We start from the raw sequence: 16,084 nt of genomic DNA on the forward strand, positions 1-16,084 counted from the left end.
AGTCTAACTTCGCTTTTTCTCCCTATGGAAAATTAATACGAGAACTCACGGCTTGACAAGTTTGGTTATGAAAAAGGAAAAATCTTCTGAAGCCTTGTAATCAAGTAAACTTCTAAGAACGCGTCTTCCAACCGAGAGGTGTTACTTGAAAAAGTGGAAACTCCTTTGTGGAAGCGCCGCCCATTCAAGCTATCAAATGGAAGATAACACAAATCTTCACGAAAAAGCCACATCGCGTGCTTTCAGCAACTTTAACTGAAGCTTTAGTCTGACCTTGCTGTTTTTTCCTTATTAAAAAGATAGCACGTTATTTAAGCTTCTGTCAGAAAGGAGTTAAAATTCGCATCTACGTACTTTTATACGAAATACCGCCGCGAATGCCTTTAAATAACAAATAAACTGACCCAAGTCTTTTTCTCAAGTTTCCCCGATTCAAAATCTAACTCTGTATCGATAAACAGTTAAATAAATAAGTGCAATATGGGGGAGGGGAAGGGGGGGGGGGGGTGGTGGGGTTTAAATTCGCTAGGACACCGGCATCGCAGAGGTCACGAGTTTGAATCCCGTTGAAGTCGCCTGAATTCAGTTTTGCTTAAATTGCGCAGTTAAGTCAGTGCGAGGATCAGTTCTTTCGTTTAGATACTTCACTTCAAATATACATTTATTTCATTCATCAGTGCTTTGACTAGAACTCAGGAGCCCAAAAAATTTACCTACTCCCACCTGTGTTGCTTCATGGCTCAGTTGGTAGAACATTGCTCCGGCGTCGCAGAGGTCATGGGATCGAATCCCGTTGAAGGCACCTGGGTTTTAGTCAAGTGTCTATAATGTGACAATTACTTAAATCTCGTCTATAAACCGGATTTAAAATATGCATTTCTTTCATTCGTAAGAATTATCGTTGGAATCCACATTTTGCAAGATCTACGAAGGTGCAAGGAAGGTTCGTTGATCACGACTAGCAAACGCTGTCGGTGGTATATGCATTTCGCCGGTAAAATTATAAAATAGTAAAAGGTAAAACTGTTAAAATGTTTGACTGAACGTTTTCGATCTTGGGATCATCTTCGGTGGTATTGTCGGACTTGCCAAGAAGACTACTCATTTGTCTTTACCGGACTGGTTACATTGTGCAATGTTTTTTTCAACTTGTTTCGCGATGGCGGTGCGACCTAAGTGCGCAGCCAAAATTCGAAAAATGCAACCGCGCATTTTGCTGTACGGTGCTGCATATCTACGGTCAGCTGAACATTATTTTGTGCCACTGGTGCACGCAGGGATAATTTAACGCAGTTTTAAAAGGAGATGACGTTATTGCCAAGCTATTCAATCTCGGGATCAAATTATCAGCGCATTTATTTTCAGGAAAAATTAAGGTTTAAAAGAAAAAAACAACAATTCTCAAAATTTAAACTTCTGGGAAATTTTGAAGCAAGTTCTTGGCCCAAACACCTCGAAATATTAATCTCCGCTTGAATTAGAATTCGATTTCAATGTGCGTTGCACTTACAAACTGAAGACTATCAGACTTTGATTATCGAAGGGTGCAAAGTAATCTTGAATAATACAATTAAAAAGAAAGAAGGAAGGGGATAGGGAATCTTGATAAAACTTGATTATAGTTCTGCGCTCACGTCTTTTCAATTCTCTTCCTAACGTCTAAATTAAATTAAAAAGTACATTAAAAAGAATTGAAGCAGATTCAATTGCCGTCACTTGAGTTACTCTTTTAAGAAGTCACTTTCTAAATTTACTCACTGAACGTAAAGCGATGAAATAAAAAGGTGAGACTAAACGCAACACAATGGCTCAAGTTTTTACAGGATGCAAACAGAAGAAAAACAATAGAGGTGAGAAGTAATTAAGTAGTCATGTCAAGACCTCATTTTACTGTTTGAAGCTTGAATTAATGTGCAACATCGTGGGTATATAAAAAATGATCATTAGGTGAGATTCTTCACTCATTCTTGATCTAACTGAATCCTGTGGCGACTTGTTCAAGATATGGCTTCAAAAAAAGCATTGAAAAGATCTGCGTCAGAAACTGATGAATGTAAGTAGTTGTTCCTGTTTTGCGCATTCAAATATTCACGCCCTACAAGGGTAACAAGAGGTTTCCTCAGCGTACAGCTATACGTTCCAGCTAGTTTCGCTAACTGGAGTAACTGAATTGAAGTAACTGCTGAATTCGAGTATGGTTTGGTTTACGGTTACTTTAAGAGTTTGATTTACATGGAATAGTTAGGGTTAAGACAAGCCACACTAAAAGGAAATGAGAAACTTCAGTGCAAAAGGTGTTCGAGAAAGCAAAGGGCGCGACTGATTTTCATCGCGCCCATTCCCCTTTGACTATGGACGCTTCCCGCGCAGATCACTTGATTTATGAGATACTTACAAATAGCTCCCTGCTAGCGCAATATTCAGTCGTCTTATTTTAGATTTCGTCTATCTATTTAAAACCAAAAACAATTAGAAATCAGAGATCTTTGGATCACGCCCCCCAACTCCATACAGTCGTTTTATTGGATTATTGGTCGTTTCGCCAACATCATGAGTAAGTTCGCCAACATGTGCGAGGATCATTTCTCCATTCCATTTCAATTTGAACGTGTAAGCTGTTATTTCTAAATTTGCTGAGTCAGTTCAAGATGCTGGCGAATTGGTTGTTGTTGAATCGACTTGTTGGGGAAAAGTATTTTTTTCGTTCAAAAATTATTTAGAATCAAAATATCTTACGAGGAAAATATCCTTATTTACGATGCGAATTTTCTTTTTATACTTTTACCGGATTAGTAACATTAAAATCAGAAAATAACACACATATGATGGAAGGGTTGAGAACTTTACTGAAGTGTCCGTGTTCAGTACTCATTTCAAAGATGTCAGAATCTTCCAAAGAAATTTAACTCTTTCGAATGATCTACGAGCGCGGTGTTAATGAAGTCGTGGGTTCGGGTCAAGCCAGAAACTCGAAAATTCCTTACCCGTCGCGTAGCTGAAAGACAAATAGATCATTTCTCGTACGGGAATATTTAACAATTAGCCCGCAAAATGGAGCCTACGGTACCGAGGATCTGCTCTATGGAACAAGATTCCCCTTAGAGACAGGAAAGAGGCCCGAGTTAACCTACAGATAGTTAACTTAATTAAGTTAACTATCTGTAGGTTAAAGGAAGAAAAGTTACAAAAACTGTTAATGTAAAATTTTTATATTTTTGGCCTCATTCATTTTTCACGTTTTTTTACTTAGTTCCTGTTTTATGACTTTACATTACTCGGGTCTTTACCGTAAACAAGCAGCGAGATAACTAACAGATATATTCTTCACTCAAAACTGTCTTTTCCGAGTTGAACGTATTTTTCATCTTCTCTCGGCAGACGACAGAATGCGTCAAAGACGCCGAAGAACAGCTCGATCGGTTGGAAGAAACATTTCAAAACGAGAAATTCCCTGGAATACAGATCAGAGAAGATCTCGCGCGTGAGATGAACATTAGATTCAGGTAACCAATTACAGTAAGACAAGTTTGTTATCATTCTGTTTTTTCATATTCATTTAGGTGTATTTCACTCTGCAGATCTAAATTTCGAACCAAGCGCAAAAGGTATTAGCTTAGCTTTCCCATTATGACAAAAGACCTAGTTTTAACTTGCATTGGCGCTTTTAAGAGGTCTGTTACCAAAACCTTTGGGCGCCAATGTATTCTAAAATTAAGCAAAGGGGAACTTTTGCCTCTGCACGCGTTTGGCGGTAAGTAGAGCCACTTTCTAACATTTTTGGTGGGAAGAAGAATACTGTTATTTACCGGAGACGTATGCGGATAACTTCGGATGGTGTTAACAGTTAACATGTTATAAGCAGTGGCGAGGTTAACTCTTTTCTTGGCACTCGTTGACTTTATTTTTCAAGAGTTAAATGAAGCGGGAAATCACCCTTTTAAGCTTACGGAAGGCGTAATTTTATATCATGAAATAAAACCAGGCTTGAATAGAATTAGAACCCATGGCCCATCACGCTGCACTCCTCTACCAATGAATACGTTATCAAATGAATAGTTAGACACTTGACCAAGGGCTGGAACGATCTGAGCGGTCCTTTCATGATGGAAAAGACGAAAGTTCCAAACGTAGAAAATAGGAGAATTTAGAATTGTGTGGACCGTAAACATATTGTTTTGGGCCAAAAGGGACGTTTAAAGTTTATTTGGATGATTTTGGGCTGTTGAAAAACATCACACGTCTGTGCTCATCGTTTTCGGTCGAAATACTCTTAATGTAGTGTCTATTGTTCTAACAAAAGGCTCTAATGAACAACAAACTACTAAGTTTGCGCAGAGTTAGTGGAGGGGGGACTGGTTAGGAAAGCCGGCGAACTTCAAAGAGCCAGCCTATTGTTCGTGTTTTAATGTTAAAAGTACCGTCACGTGACCGCGACCCTGCACACAACTCCAAAGAAACATAGCGGCGGTAGGGACTCTGGTTTGCGTATGCCTCTTGTGTTTATGCTTGTGTCGCTAGTGCTTAAATTGTCCAGATTAGTGCGAGGACCACTTCTCTCTTTCGTCTACAACCTGGACTTCAAATAATTATATACATTTATTTCACAAAAATATCAGGGTTTTTTTTTTGTCTATCACAGACTCTGATTATCAAGGAATGCGCAGTTACGTTGCAACGTAATGCCTTAATTGAAAAAGTGAAATAGATTTACTCGCATTGACTGGAGTTACTCTTTTTCTAAAATCGCTGAAACAAAAGACAAAGAGAAAGAGAATGATTTCGCATTGAATTCACGGCTCAAAAATGTAGTTATATTTTATCCGCATGAATTAGAATTGAATTTGAATGTTTTGCTTAATAATGATTAAGAAGTTGGCCGATGCGCCCAACATACACAGATTACGTCTCTTGAATTTGATTATCAAGGGATGCAAAGTAATGTAAAAAAAAAACATGCTCAAAAAGAAAGAAGGCGATAGGGACATTTATTACAGGGTCTTCATGAAACCTGAATATTTTTCTGTGCGCGCGTCTTCAATCTCTTCCTGGCATCTACTGAAAACTACAATAGAAACAATTGTTATCAATTTATTCACGGTTACTGGAGCAACTTCACTTTCTAAATTTACTCGCGTAGCAAATCGCCATCTTAAAGACAAAAGAATCAGAGCGATTTAAGAAGAAGGTGAGACTACACGCAGCACAATAGCACAAGTAAAAGAACAATAGAGGTGAGAAATAATTTAGTAATAAGGTCATGATTTCATTTCATTGTGTTTGAAGCTTGAATTAATGAGCGTCATTGTTGGGAATATAAAACAAGGAGAGTTAAAAACAGTTTCATCAAAGCTAGTAACGTCTTCCTAGAAGCAAGTGAGATTCTTCACGCGATAAAGTTCCACCTGAATTCTTTAGCGTTGTGTCGAAGTTATGGCTTCAAGAAAAGGAGTGAAAAGACCCGCACCAGAAAATGAATGTAAGTACCACAAAAACACAGACTTGTTCCTTTTTCTTTTTATCCCTATTTAACGTTTACGCCCTGGGAAGGTGACCATAAGATCGACGACAAAAATTTGGTTTTATCTAAAGAGTTGACAGAGGTCGAATTGCCACCGTGAAAAGTTTTAAATGGCTGGGGCTTTGAGCGGAGGATCTAAACACGTGACGGGCTACTATACGCATTACGAGTACTAAAATGCAATCGCTTTAAGTCGTATTAAAAATTGGCCTCTATACTGTAGGTGCGATAGTAAACCAAATAATCTGTAGATTTTTAATCTTGTGTCACGGTCCCGAAGGTAAACAATTTCACCGTGAGGAAATTTCGGTCGCGCTCATTCCCACTCGAATTTAGAGAGCGCAGCAGGATTTCTCATGCTTCAGTATACACACAAATAGGGAATTGCTACTGCTCGATTTTTCCAGTCCAACTTTAATTCTCGAGTATCTCCTCAAAATGAAACTGTCACAAATCACCGATCACTGGATCATATCGCCCGAGTTTTATTTCAAACGAAATTATATTGACGACAAGACATAGTATTGTTAGGCTCGCTAAAAGCTCTTCCGTCGAGATCTTGTGAAGTAGCGCTTTACGATTACTTGTTATATCCCGCAAAGTGTCCCAAGCGCAACTTGTAACCCGTCAAGTCGCCAGAAGGTCATCTCGCCCAAACTGATGTCGTCCGAAGTTGTCATGTCGCAGAAACTTTATCGAGGGCTTGATGTGTATCTACGCTTCTATTTTGAGCAATAATTATTATTAGAAAGTTGTTCTCTTTATTCAATAATTGTCTCACGCTTTACGGTGCTTTGTTTTCGTATCGTTTTTGTTTTGATAACATTTTTAAATGTACTGAAATTTGAGTTCGAAATAGCTTACGGCGAAATAAACTTAGGGCGACTTGACCGCCCAACTTACTACTTCACTTTCTTATTAACTTCGTTGCTGCCTTACATCTCATTGAGACGCACAGCGAGTTTAATGCACAACGCTATTTCATAGTTTTATTGCAGTCATTTATTGCAGTCATTCTGCCGACTATCTCGCGCGTTCGCGAAACGACTTTACGCGTGTAGGCGAAACGACCGATTACCCAATAAGTGAGGTACCTTCCAGATTAAGTGAGATTACTGGGTCGAAAACAACGGTTTTCATTTATAAATATGCTGTACTGGTACAATGATGGATAGTTGCTGTTTCCGAGTAAAGTCTTGATCAAGCGAATAGTCTTGGCGTTCATTTCTGAAGCGAAAAGCGCTCCTTGTTTTATGTATTCAAACCCATTATTAAATTTCAGTTTTTCCTTTTCACAGGTGAGACAATGCGTCAAAGGCGTCGCAGAACAGCTTTCACGGACAAGCAGCTCGATCTATTGGAGAACACTTTTGAAAACGAAAAATTCCCCGGCATCCAGGTCAGAGAAGATCTCGCACGTGAGATGAACATCAGAGAGGACCGAATTCAGGTAATGTCACCATGCCTAAATTTTTTTCTTTCACATTAATTGGAATTAATCATTAACCCGTCTTTCACATTATTGGCCATTTCCACGAACTGAACACTCACAGTTTTCAAAGCGCGTGCACAACGAATTAGTTTACCATTTTCCATTTCTGACGAAATATCTGATTTTCGAACTTAGACTCGCGACTTGCTTTTAAGAAGCCGAAAACGGTTTGCTACGAAAATGTTACGACGAATCATTTTCGGGAAATAACCTTCGACCACGAATACATTTTAAAAAGAAGCGAGGCTAATGTGATGAAAGGCATGACACGACATTGGCGAGGGGTGCGTTTGTGATCGATGAGTATCTATCACAGAAATAACTGAAATGAGCGTCAGAATTGTTTCGTTTTTCCGCTCGATTGGCGATAATTATTGCAATTAAACCGCGTCTCCTTTTCTCATTACCACGAATTTTTCATCTTATCGGAGAGCTTCAAAGTCAGACAATTTTACCCTTTCCTATTTAGCTTTCGTGAAGATAGGAAAAGAGAGATTCTGGGCTATAAAATGTTGTCATCAAAAAGGCCACGTGTTTATTGTTGCGTTCTCCTGTCCTATCTGCTGTCAGGTTTGGTTCCAAAACCGTCGTGCAAGATGGCGAAAGCGGGAAATTAAGAACAAACCAGCCCCAGGCCTCCTGGTTTCAGAGAAAATTCCATCAAATGCCACCTCACCAACCATTTTCCAGCCGTTGCCTGCTGTTTTCCCGCCACAGCACCAAGTACCCTTCAGACCCTGGGAGTCAACCTGTGCGCCATTTTCCAATCAGTTGTTACCACCAAGAGCTCTCTCGGAATGGTTCCGCCATCTTTCGTCTTCAGCTGCACCTGCTGCCCTGACCACCCACACCGTGGACGCTATGATGAGCCCGCGCGTTACAGCGTCAGCGAGCCGCAGCTCTTCTCCTACGGTCTCCCTTGCAACTCTTTATCAGGCTTCCTGCCTTCACAATTCAGACGGAGGAAGGATTCAACACTCTGCAGATGATTATTTGGCTGCTGTTACTTTGGCAAGCGCATTCCAAAGGGAAAATTAGTGAAAAGGAAAATAGACAAATTGAATGTTCTGAGAAATTTCAGAACAAGAGGTTAAAGTAACTTGATTAGGGTTCTTTTAATAGTACTTGTTTTTGAAGTCTTGAAGTCTTAAGCTTTCAACCACCTTAGTTATTCCTCCCATATATATATAGAAGGTATTTTTAATCAAATTGTTTCAATTGCTTTAAAACATAATGAATAAAGGCTTTGTTGCTATCTTGTATGACGACTGAGTTGTTTTGGGTCCATTGCCGTGAAGAGGGATATGTCATATAACCAACATAATCAATCGCCACCGTGCTTGAAATGGACTGGGATCGAGGTGAAGCTCTCCCCTTGAGAGGTTAAGGTTTTCAAAAGTCGTATATTTTAAGACGGCCTCTCTCATTTGCTCACAAACGATTTTATTTTATGACTATAAATTCAAATTGGGAAAGTTGTTTGAAAACTTCAGTTTTATTTCCCTTATTTAAGTGAAAACAGGGTGTCTTTATTTCTAGTTTTCACTTATCGGAACAGTCAACCCTTCGTCGTAAATTCTGTGAAACAGTTCACTTACCATTGGGTAACGTTTTTGATCTTCAATTCACTTATAACTGCCAGTAGTTAACATACCGTTTACATACTCAAGTAATGTACCGAGGTTTCCAGGAAAACTCCTTGGGAGCTCCAGGTAAATTTCCGACCGAAAGAGCAAGGACAATTTTCTATTACTTTAAACTTAGGTCTCCATCTCTCTTTCTCTTCCTCATTTTCAGAAAACTAAATGTCGTGTTGAGGTAACGTTTTCAATCGTTCCACAATCTTGATTTCTTCTCAAGGGCAGAAACCTCCTTGACTGCAGAAAATAGTCAGTCTTTTTGTCACAAATTTTCGATGTGCGTCGTACAAACTACCCATTTGTTGAAGGTCAGCTTAAGTTTCCCGCGTGTCATAGAATAAACTTCAGTGTTCAGTGACCAGGGAGCTTGGTCCTTTTCATTCTTGCATGAAGATATTGCATGTCTCCCTGTCACAGTCTCAAAATCATCGCTTGTTATCCTCATTTTGAAAAGCCCTTTTTAGTCTTCCATCACGTGACCTCATCACGGAGGCAAAAAACTAGGTTGCTCCACAGCAACTTGATATACATTGTATAACGACTGATTTAAACAAAGAAAAAATAACATGACAGTACTAGTTCTCATTGTATCTTCCCTCATCCATAGTTGACATAAGAAGCTCTGTGACATAATTCTATCATGTGATGTCCTTTTGTCGAGGCGGTCGATCCAAGTTGCCCTTTACCATCTGCACAAGCCATGAAATTCCAGTGCTTATTCCATCCCTGGGAAAGATCAATGGAAAACACTGTTGCTGATTGAATTGTCAAAATCAACTGTGTTTCCAAGCGACAAATAAGATGTTGTGTTACATGTTCTATAAATGAGACCCGTACCCTGTTGCTAATTCTTTACAATAGCAATGTTTACCGTTACGTCACATATTCGGGAGTTTAAGAAACGGCGACGGGCTATGACCACGACAACGCCACAAAACAATAATAGGGAGCTTACGAAACGACGACGCCGACGGCAACGACGACGCTACAAAACAATAGGTTTACTGAGCAAAAACAATGGTTCGCACGCTCTGCACGTGCGTTTTACACATTCGTATATTTCTTTGCCGTCATCTCCTAAATGACGACGTGAAATGACCAAATTCAAGGTTCTGTGGAGGACGTTAGCACATGACGATGAATTTTCAGTTCTCTCTCTACGCTTCCAACTCACTCAAAGCAGTTTAATTCCTCGACATTTACTACACAAATTTAACGCGAAACGACATGAAATAGTTTCCTAGTGATATGAATAACGCGAACTCGTATTTTAAAATGAAGTCCTCGTTGCCGTCGCCGTCCTCGTTTCGTAAGCTCCCTAATATCATTGGTTAAAAGAGCATAAATAACCGTGCTGCACGTGCAGTACGGAATTTAGCGCATATTTTTGAGGTACTCTGCATAACGACGACGTGAAATCACCAAATTTGAGGCTTGACGACAACGTAAGCATGCAACAGAGAATCCTAAATCACATCTACCGGTAACAATCTTTTCTTCCGTTTTCTGTTTCTTTATAACTTACCCATTCAGAGCAGAGGTTGGTTGGATATAATACTCTCTCTGGCCAATGCCTGATGAATTGCCATCAAAGACACTTTTAATTGCTTCCACATCGATAGAGGTCTTAAAAAGAAGTTAGCAAACAGAAAGAAAGTGCCAGGATATTATGATAACACTGTTCAGTGGAATGGAAACAATGATAAAAGAATGGCAAATTAGTTGCAATTATATTCTTATGTAATTTTTTTTTTCTGGGGTTGTTGTTGTTACCAAGGTTTGCATATTGAGCAAGTCAACATGTGAACAAAAAGTCATTCTTCAACATCTTACATGATCTTATAGAGGTCCTTGTGATACCAACACAAACACAGCGCACAGCTGGTCCTACAGTTTGTAATACAACTTTCAGCTTTAAGAATATCCTGTTGTTCACAAGTTACCCAATGATGTGTATCAAGGGACTCACAAAGTCAAAAGCAATGGCACAAACTCACATCTTCGCAACACTACAAACATCTTTTAATGTTACCCTTGCGTATTTGTGAACCTCAACCTCACTTATTTTGAGGGGGGAGGGGGGGGGGGTTTGAAATGGAAATCATGGTCCTTTATGTCAGGTCTTCACAGCAAGGGCTAACCCAGAAGGTATTTTGATAACAAAAGACAGTCCTTCAGTGGCTGTGACCGTATACCATTATGTTTGAAATTTGAACTGTCATGCATGAATATGTATAATAATAATAATAATAATAATAATAATAATAATAATAATAATATTGTATTGCATGTTTGTGACAGTTCAGATATGAGAACTCCATGCCCTACTCTTTCCAAACAGTGTGTGCATTTTTCACTTCCCACAGGTTTACGAACAGGGTGGGGTTGTGAGACATGCCCTACAGTTTATTATCGTTTTCTGAGAAGACTAGAGAGATAAACCATGTAAAGGTGCCATTACAAAGGCAACATTTTCGATGGCGCTTCTTTTCTGTATTATTCCCATAGACATGTATCCTAGATATAAAATCCACGAGTAATCATAGGAGGTATGCGTGACAAGCATCAGATAAAGAGTTGAGGGTTACTGTTCACAGTCAGAGCTTGTAATGTTTTGAAAGTTCTCAATATTGCACTTGCAATTTGAGAGCTTTCAAAACATCACGGGTGACCATAAATCACAAAATGCACAAGCAAGTTCAAAAGATTTTTTCGCTTATTATATACTCAATCAAATCACTCCATCACTTTGTTTCCATAGCAACTTCCGTATTGCACTCTATAACCTATAGTATCTATGCATTCATCATTGACCAATCAGAAATGCAATATTTTGTTGAGTATATAATAAAAGAAGCCATGCAAATGGACAAGATTGAAGCATTCAAAAGTGGTTGGTTTTCAAACTCTGTTTAATCATTTTTATGATAAAAACTAAGGATATAAAAGGTCACGACGTTTCGACCTTCCAGAGGTCATTTTCAAGTGCAAGTTAAAATGTACAAGTAAATTAGCATAAATGTGTTTGTCATAATTTAAAATAGTTTAAAAGTACCATGATCACTAAAAAGGCAGTAAAGGCAGTAAACTTCGCTTGAGGTAACTGAAAAACCAACTTTAGGCCTAGTGTTAGCCAAATTGAGGGTTTTGGGTTACTTTTTTCAAAATTTCGGGGTCGTATTGTTAGATTCTACTTGTATTCTCCTTGTCAACAATAATTGTCACCCATCATCACAATAATTATCAATCTCATTATCACTATCCCTGTAACTATCATTCTCAATATTATTCAATAAAAATGCTGTGGTCGTAATTACAGTTTTTGTGTCCCTCAGTGTTTGGCTTGGACTTTGACTGGTAAGTGATCCAGGACCCTCTGTCTATGATAGCTTTTTAACAAGGTGGCAAGTCTTGGTGGATGGAACCAGTATTTATTTTAACAGGGGCAATTCTGCAACATGAGATCAATAAATCTCATAGAAAAAAAGAGAGGAAAAAACCAACCTGTAGATCTTGTTTGTTAGAAAGAATAAGCAAGGGAATTCCTTCCATGTGAGAATCATGCATTACACTTTCTATAAATAGAAAAAACCAATGCTAGATATGATTAAATAAAAATTTGTGATTCACAACTGTTGGCTTTTCTTAAAACTGATTCAAAACGGGAAGCCTTCCTTTCATGTGTTTCAGAATAACTCATGCCATCATAATTTTAATTAATTTAATTGTTGTTGCATTTTCCAGCATTGTTTACTTATTAACATTTGGAAAATGTTACTAATAAAAAACAAAACAGTTGCGATAATAATTAGCAATTAATGAATGAGGCTAAGTAGGATATGAAGAATTCTGCAGGTCGAGGAGGGTGTTATCCACCAAAGCCGAAGGCCGAGGTGGATAACATCCTCCGAGATCTGCAAAATTCTTCATATTCTACGAAAGCAGAATTCAATAATTGCTTTATTATTCATTCAAAATATTACTTTTCTTCGCTCAAACTTCTAAACCTACTCGCAGCCATTTTTCTGCTCAACAAAAATAACACAATCTCGTCCCCAGCTTTTTTCGGTCAACAGTTCAATAATTTGCAGCGGGCTGCACTTTTGACGTCATTTTGCCGTGATCGGTTGAATAATCTGCAGCGGTCTGCACTTTTGACGTCATTGATTCAATATGACAAAGTTTCTTTCCAAATTTGGTGAACAGCAGCTGGTTATGGTGAATTATGCGTGTGGTTTTAACCAATCAGAAACGGGGAAATATTTTGAATGAATAATAATAACTATTATTATTGTAACTGTGATGGCACACATACACAACTCCTACCAAACAACTACAACTCAATTACAAACAACAAAAGGTGTTGTCATGTTGCAAAAGTGCATTAACTTCCAAGTTAAAGCAGCTTAAGTAAGCATAAGTGACCAATTTTAATTCAATAAAATTGATTGTAAAGGTTTCATAAAGAGCCACCATGCCAGTGGAGCCAAAAAATATTGTTTTTATAAATCGGATATAAATGCCAACCCTGATGAACTCAGGAATTTATTTCATTGCTATACCAGTTACAGCGACATTTTTGCTTACCAAATGCCTTGTGAGATTCCTCTAATCTTTTCTCATCAGAAGAGTCAATGACATATATGATACCATGACATTCTTCATAATACTGAAAAATTGAACAAGTATCTTATTGTGGCCTCTTGTGCCAATCCACAAGCTACATGACATTGTATGTTGGTGAGCTATATATGTCATTTATCTAATTTCAGTTTCCTGAAGAAAAAGATATACACCAGTAACATACTATAGATTTAAAGAGTGTCAAATATTACAACTAGAAATAGGTTCAAAACAACAAATTTCAAAAATGTCATTTTAGATCTTCTGTCTGGAAAAAAATTGGAAATGATTTTAAGGACTTTAGACTATCCCAAATTTGGTCTGTTCATTGTGTTTTTTCAGAAATTATGATGCCCAAAGACAGACAAAACAGTCACTGAGAATAGATCTCTTAACATTTATTCATTTACTTTTTTTACATTCCTCAACTCAAGTTTTAGTAGGAAGGTCTATTCATACAAAATGGTTATCAAAAGGGTGTTAAAAATAATACAAACTAGGGATTACATGATATTAGTATAAATACACGGGTGATTATACAAAATCGCATGCTCTCATTGGCTCGCTATCTCAGATTATCAGCCGATAATCATCTAGACGGACAAAATGGCTGCCAGTAGTCGTTTGGCCACTGTAAGAGAAGATGATTTCGCGCTGAAATTTTTTTTCTTCTCTTTTTTGAAATAATCACCTGTGTATTTATACTAAAACAATTATTTGCCTCAGGCTCAGTGATTATCAGTGAATATTCACCTCGACGAATATTCACCGATAATCACTTCGCCTTTGGCGAATAATTGTTAATTAACACGCACATATATAAAATTCAACATTGACTACCTCATGACATGAAATTTTCACAACATTTTAATTTTGCGAATTTCGCGATTGTAAAATCACGAAATTCGCGATTTTACAGTCAGACTTGATCCGTGCGAAGTTATTCACTGATGCTTAACTAAAATATTACATAACATCAAGCAATATGGAATGCGCACATTAGATATTCAAAATCTTCAACTCTCTCTTAACAACTTTGACATTAGCATAAATGACCTCAATCTTGAGAATGATGTTTGATACATCGAACCTCAATTAACCGTGATTTTAATTTTTCTTGTAAACAAGGTAATTAAAATCTATTATTTAAAAAAAAACATCAAAGCTCTATATAAAGAATGAACATTTTAACACATCTTACATTACCTTATCCCACAATGATTGAAGTTCTTGCTGTCCTCCTAGATCCCAAAATATTAACTTTACATGGCTCATGGTAATTTTTCCAACTGCACAAAAAGTTTTGACAATCACCATTAGTACTCACAGGAAAAAATAACAGATTCCCATTTTTGGATATTTTAGGGTATTTAAAGAATACCAATAAAAATCCATAATTTGGCGAAGTGAGACAACTCCCAACCAGGGAATTCCCAACCAAGTTCCCTGATTGGGACTTGTCTCACTCTTCCAAATTCGAGATTTTTGTTGGTATTCTTTAAATACCCTAAAATAGCCAAAAATAGGAATCTGTTATTTTTTCCTGTGACTGTAGTCAGCATCAGCATCTTCTTCACCTAAAGAGTTAACCCTTTCCCTGCTGAGAGTGTCACTTAAGATTTCAACTTCAATTTACTGTCTCACAGAAGATGATTTTACTTGTCAATGGGGTCAAGGGTCCCCTTTATCCTATTCCCTCCTAAAACTGACGTTTTAGATTTTATTCTAACACAAGATGAGTTTACTCATCAATGGGAGCCAGTCCAGGGTTGAAAAAGGTTAAAGGGCATGTAATTCCCCCAAAACAAGCTTTTTGCATTGTAATCAAAAAGGGTTTTAATGAAAACCATGCCTTTTATTCTGGCCAATTTGAGATAATTAAAGAGAAAAACAGTATCTTCTGTAAATATTTCATTTTGGGTTGAAACATTGGTGAGTTTCGTGGAATCAGTAGTGATTACAAACATTGTGCAATGTTAATTAATCCTGATGTAAATTACTAATGTCAAGTTATGTAGATAGTAAAAGTTCTGACAAAATTCTGTGATGAAACTAGCAGGAACCATTGCATTTTCTAAGACAGCGATGTCACTGAAATACCAGAAAGTTCAACATATGTTGTGCCTCACAGATTTTGATGAAACAAGCAGCCTGAAATCAGTGAAAAGCTGGTAATTCTTAATGCTTTTCTTAGTACTTGTCATCTTTTTTGGCGCAAGAAACAGAAACCAGACTTTCCAGGATGGAAAGCTTGTGTTATAATGTTCACTTGCTTTGAAACACATAATTCAGGAGCAAGTGCACTCATGCCTCCTAATGCCAATGACGTGCCCTGCCATTTGAAAACACATGCACACAGCGGTCACGCCAAAATGCAGACTACAGACTTAGGCTAAACAGATTGATATTGAGGTTGACCAAATTTTCATTTTACAGACAGTCTGCACAGTCTGCAGTCTGCATTTTTCAGTGTCCCTGCAAGCAGCACTCCACTTTGCTAGAGTTATTGCTGGGAGCCACCGGGCAAGCAGGAGCACTAATCTTGACAGTCTCCCTTTGTGCTCTATTCCAGGAAAAATTTGTCAGTCTGTTCTGTTGATTCTGACAACATTCTGTCATATGCCAAAGATTGCCTTCCAGAGAGACAAAAATGGTGTCCACAGTGGAGGAACAAAAAAAAGAAATTTTAGTCTAAATCAAAGAAAAAATACATAGAGAGCTTCTTTAGAGTCTAGCAAAGGCATCTGGGTGGTTTTTATGGTAAAACATGACAACTGGATGATAACGATATTCATGTGAAAAATGATAAAG

The 16,084-nt window shown here is 37.9% G+C and overlaps 2 protein-coding genes across 2 annotated transcripts in view; one reads left to right on the forward strand and one right to left on the reverse strand.

Moving 5' to 3' along the window:
• Window positions 1-5,430: 5,430 nt before the first annotated feature.
• LOC138046457 (retinal homeobox protein Rx-like) lies at window positions 5,431-8,048 on the forward strand. Its single transcript, XM_068893089.1, has 3 exons — window positions 5,431-5,476; window positions 6,817-6,968; window positions 7,581-8,048. The coding sequence occupies exons 1-3, from the start codon at window positions 5,431-5,433 to the stop codon at window positions 8,046-8,048; spliced, it is 666 nt and encodes a 221-aa protein (XP_068749190.1).
• Window positions 8,049-8,489: 441 nt separating this feature from the next.
• LOC138045893 (ADP-ribosylation factor-related protein 1-like) overlaps window positions 8,490-16,084 on the reverse strand; it is a 10,430-nt gene continuing 2,835 nt past the window's right edge. The window contains exons 3-7 of the mRNA XM_068892528.1: window positions 14,480-14,562; window positions 13,238-13,319; window positions 12,155-12,225; window positions 10,176-10,276; window positions 8,490-9,376 (exon numbers count right to left, since the gene is read on the reverse strand). Coding sequence (XP_068748629.1) covers window positions 9,289-9,376; window positions 10,176-10,276; window positions 12,155-12,225; window positions 13,238-13,319; window positions 14,480-14,562 — 425 coding nt within the window. The 3' untranslated portion in view covers window positions 8,490-9,288. The remainder of the gene's footprint in view (window positions 9,377-10,175; window positions 10,277-12,154; window positions 12,226-13,237; window positions 13,320-14,479; window positions 14,563-16,084) is intronic.

This window comes from Montipora capricornis, chromosome 4 (genome assembly GCF_036669925.1).
Source record: "Montipora capricornis isolate CH-2021 chromosome 4, ASM3666992v2, whole genome shotgun sequence".
NCBI lineage: Eukaryota > Metazoa > Cnidaria > Anthozoa > Scleractinia > Acroporidae > Montipora > Montipora capricornis.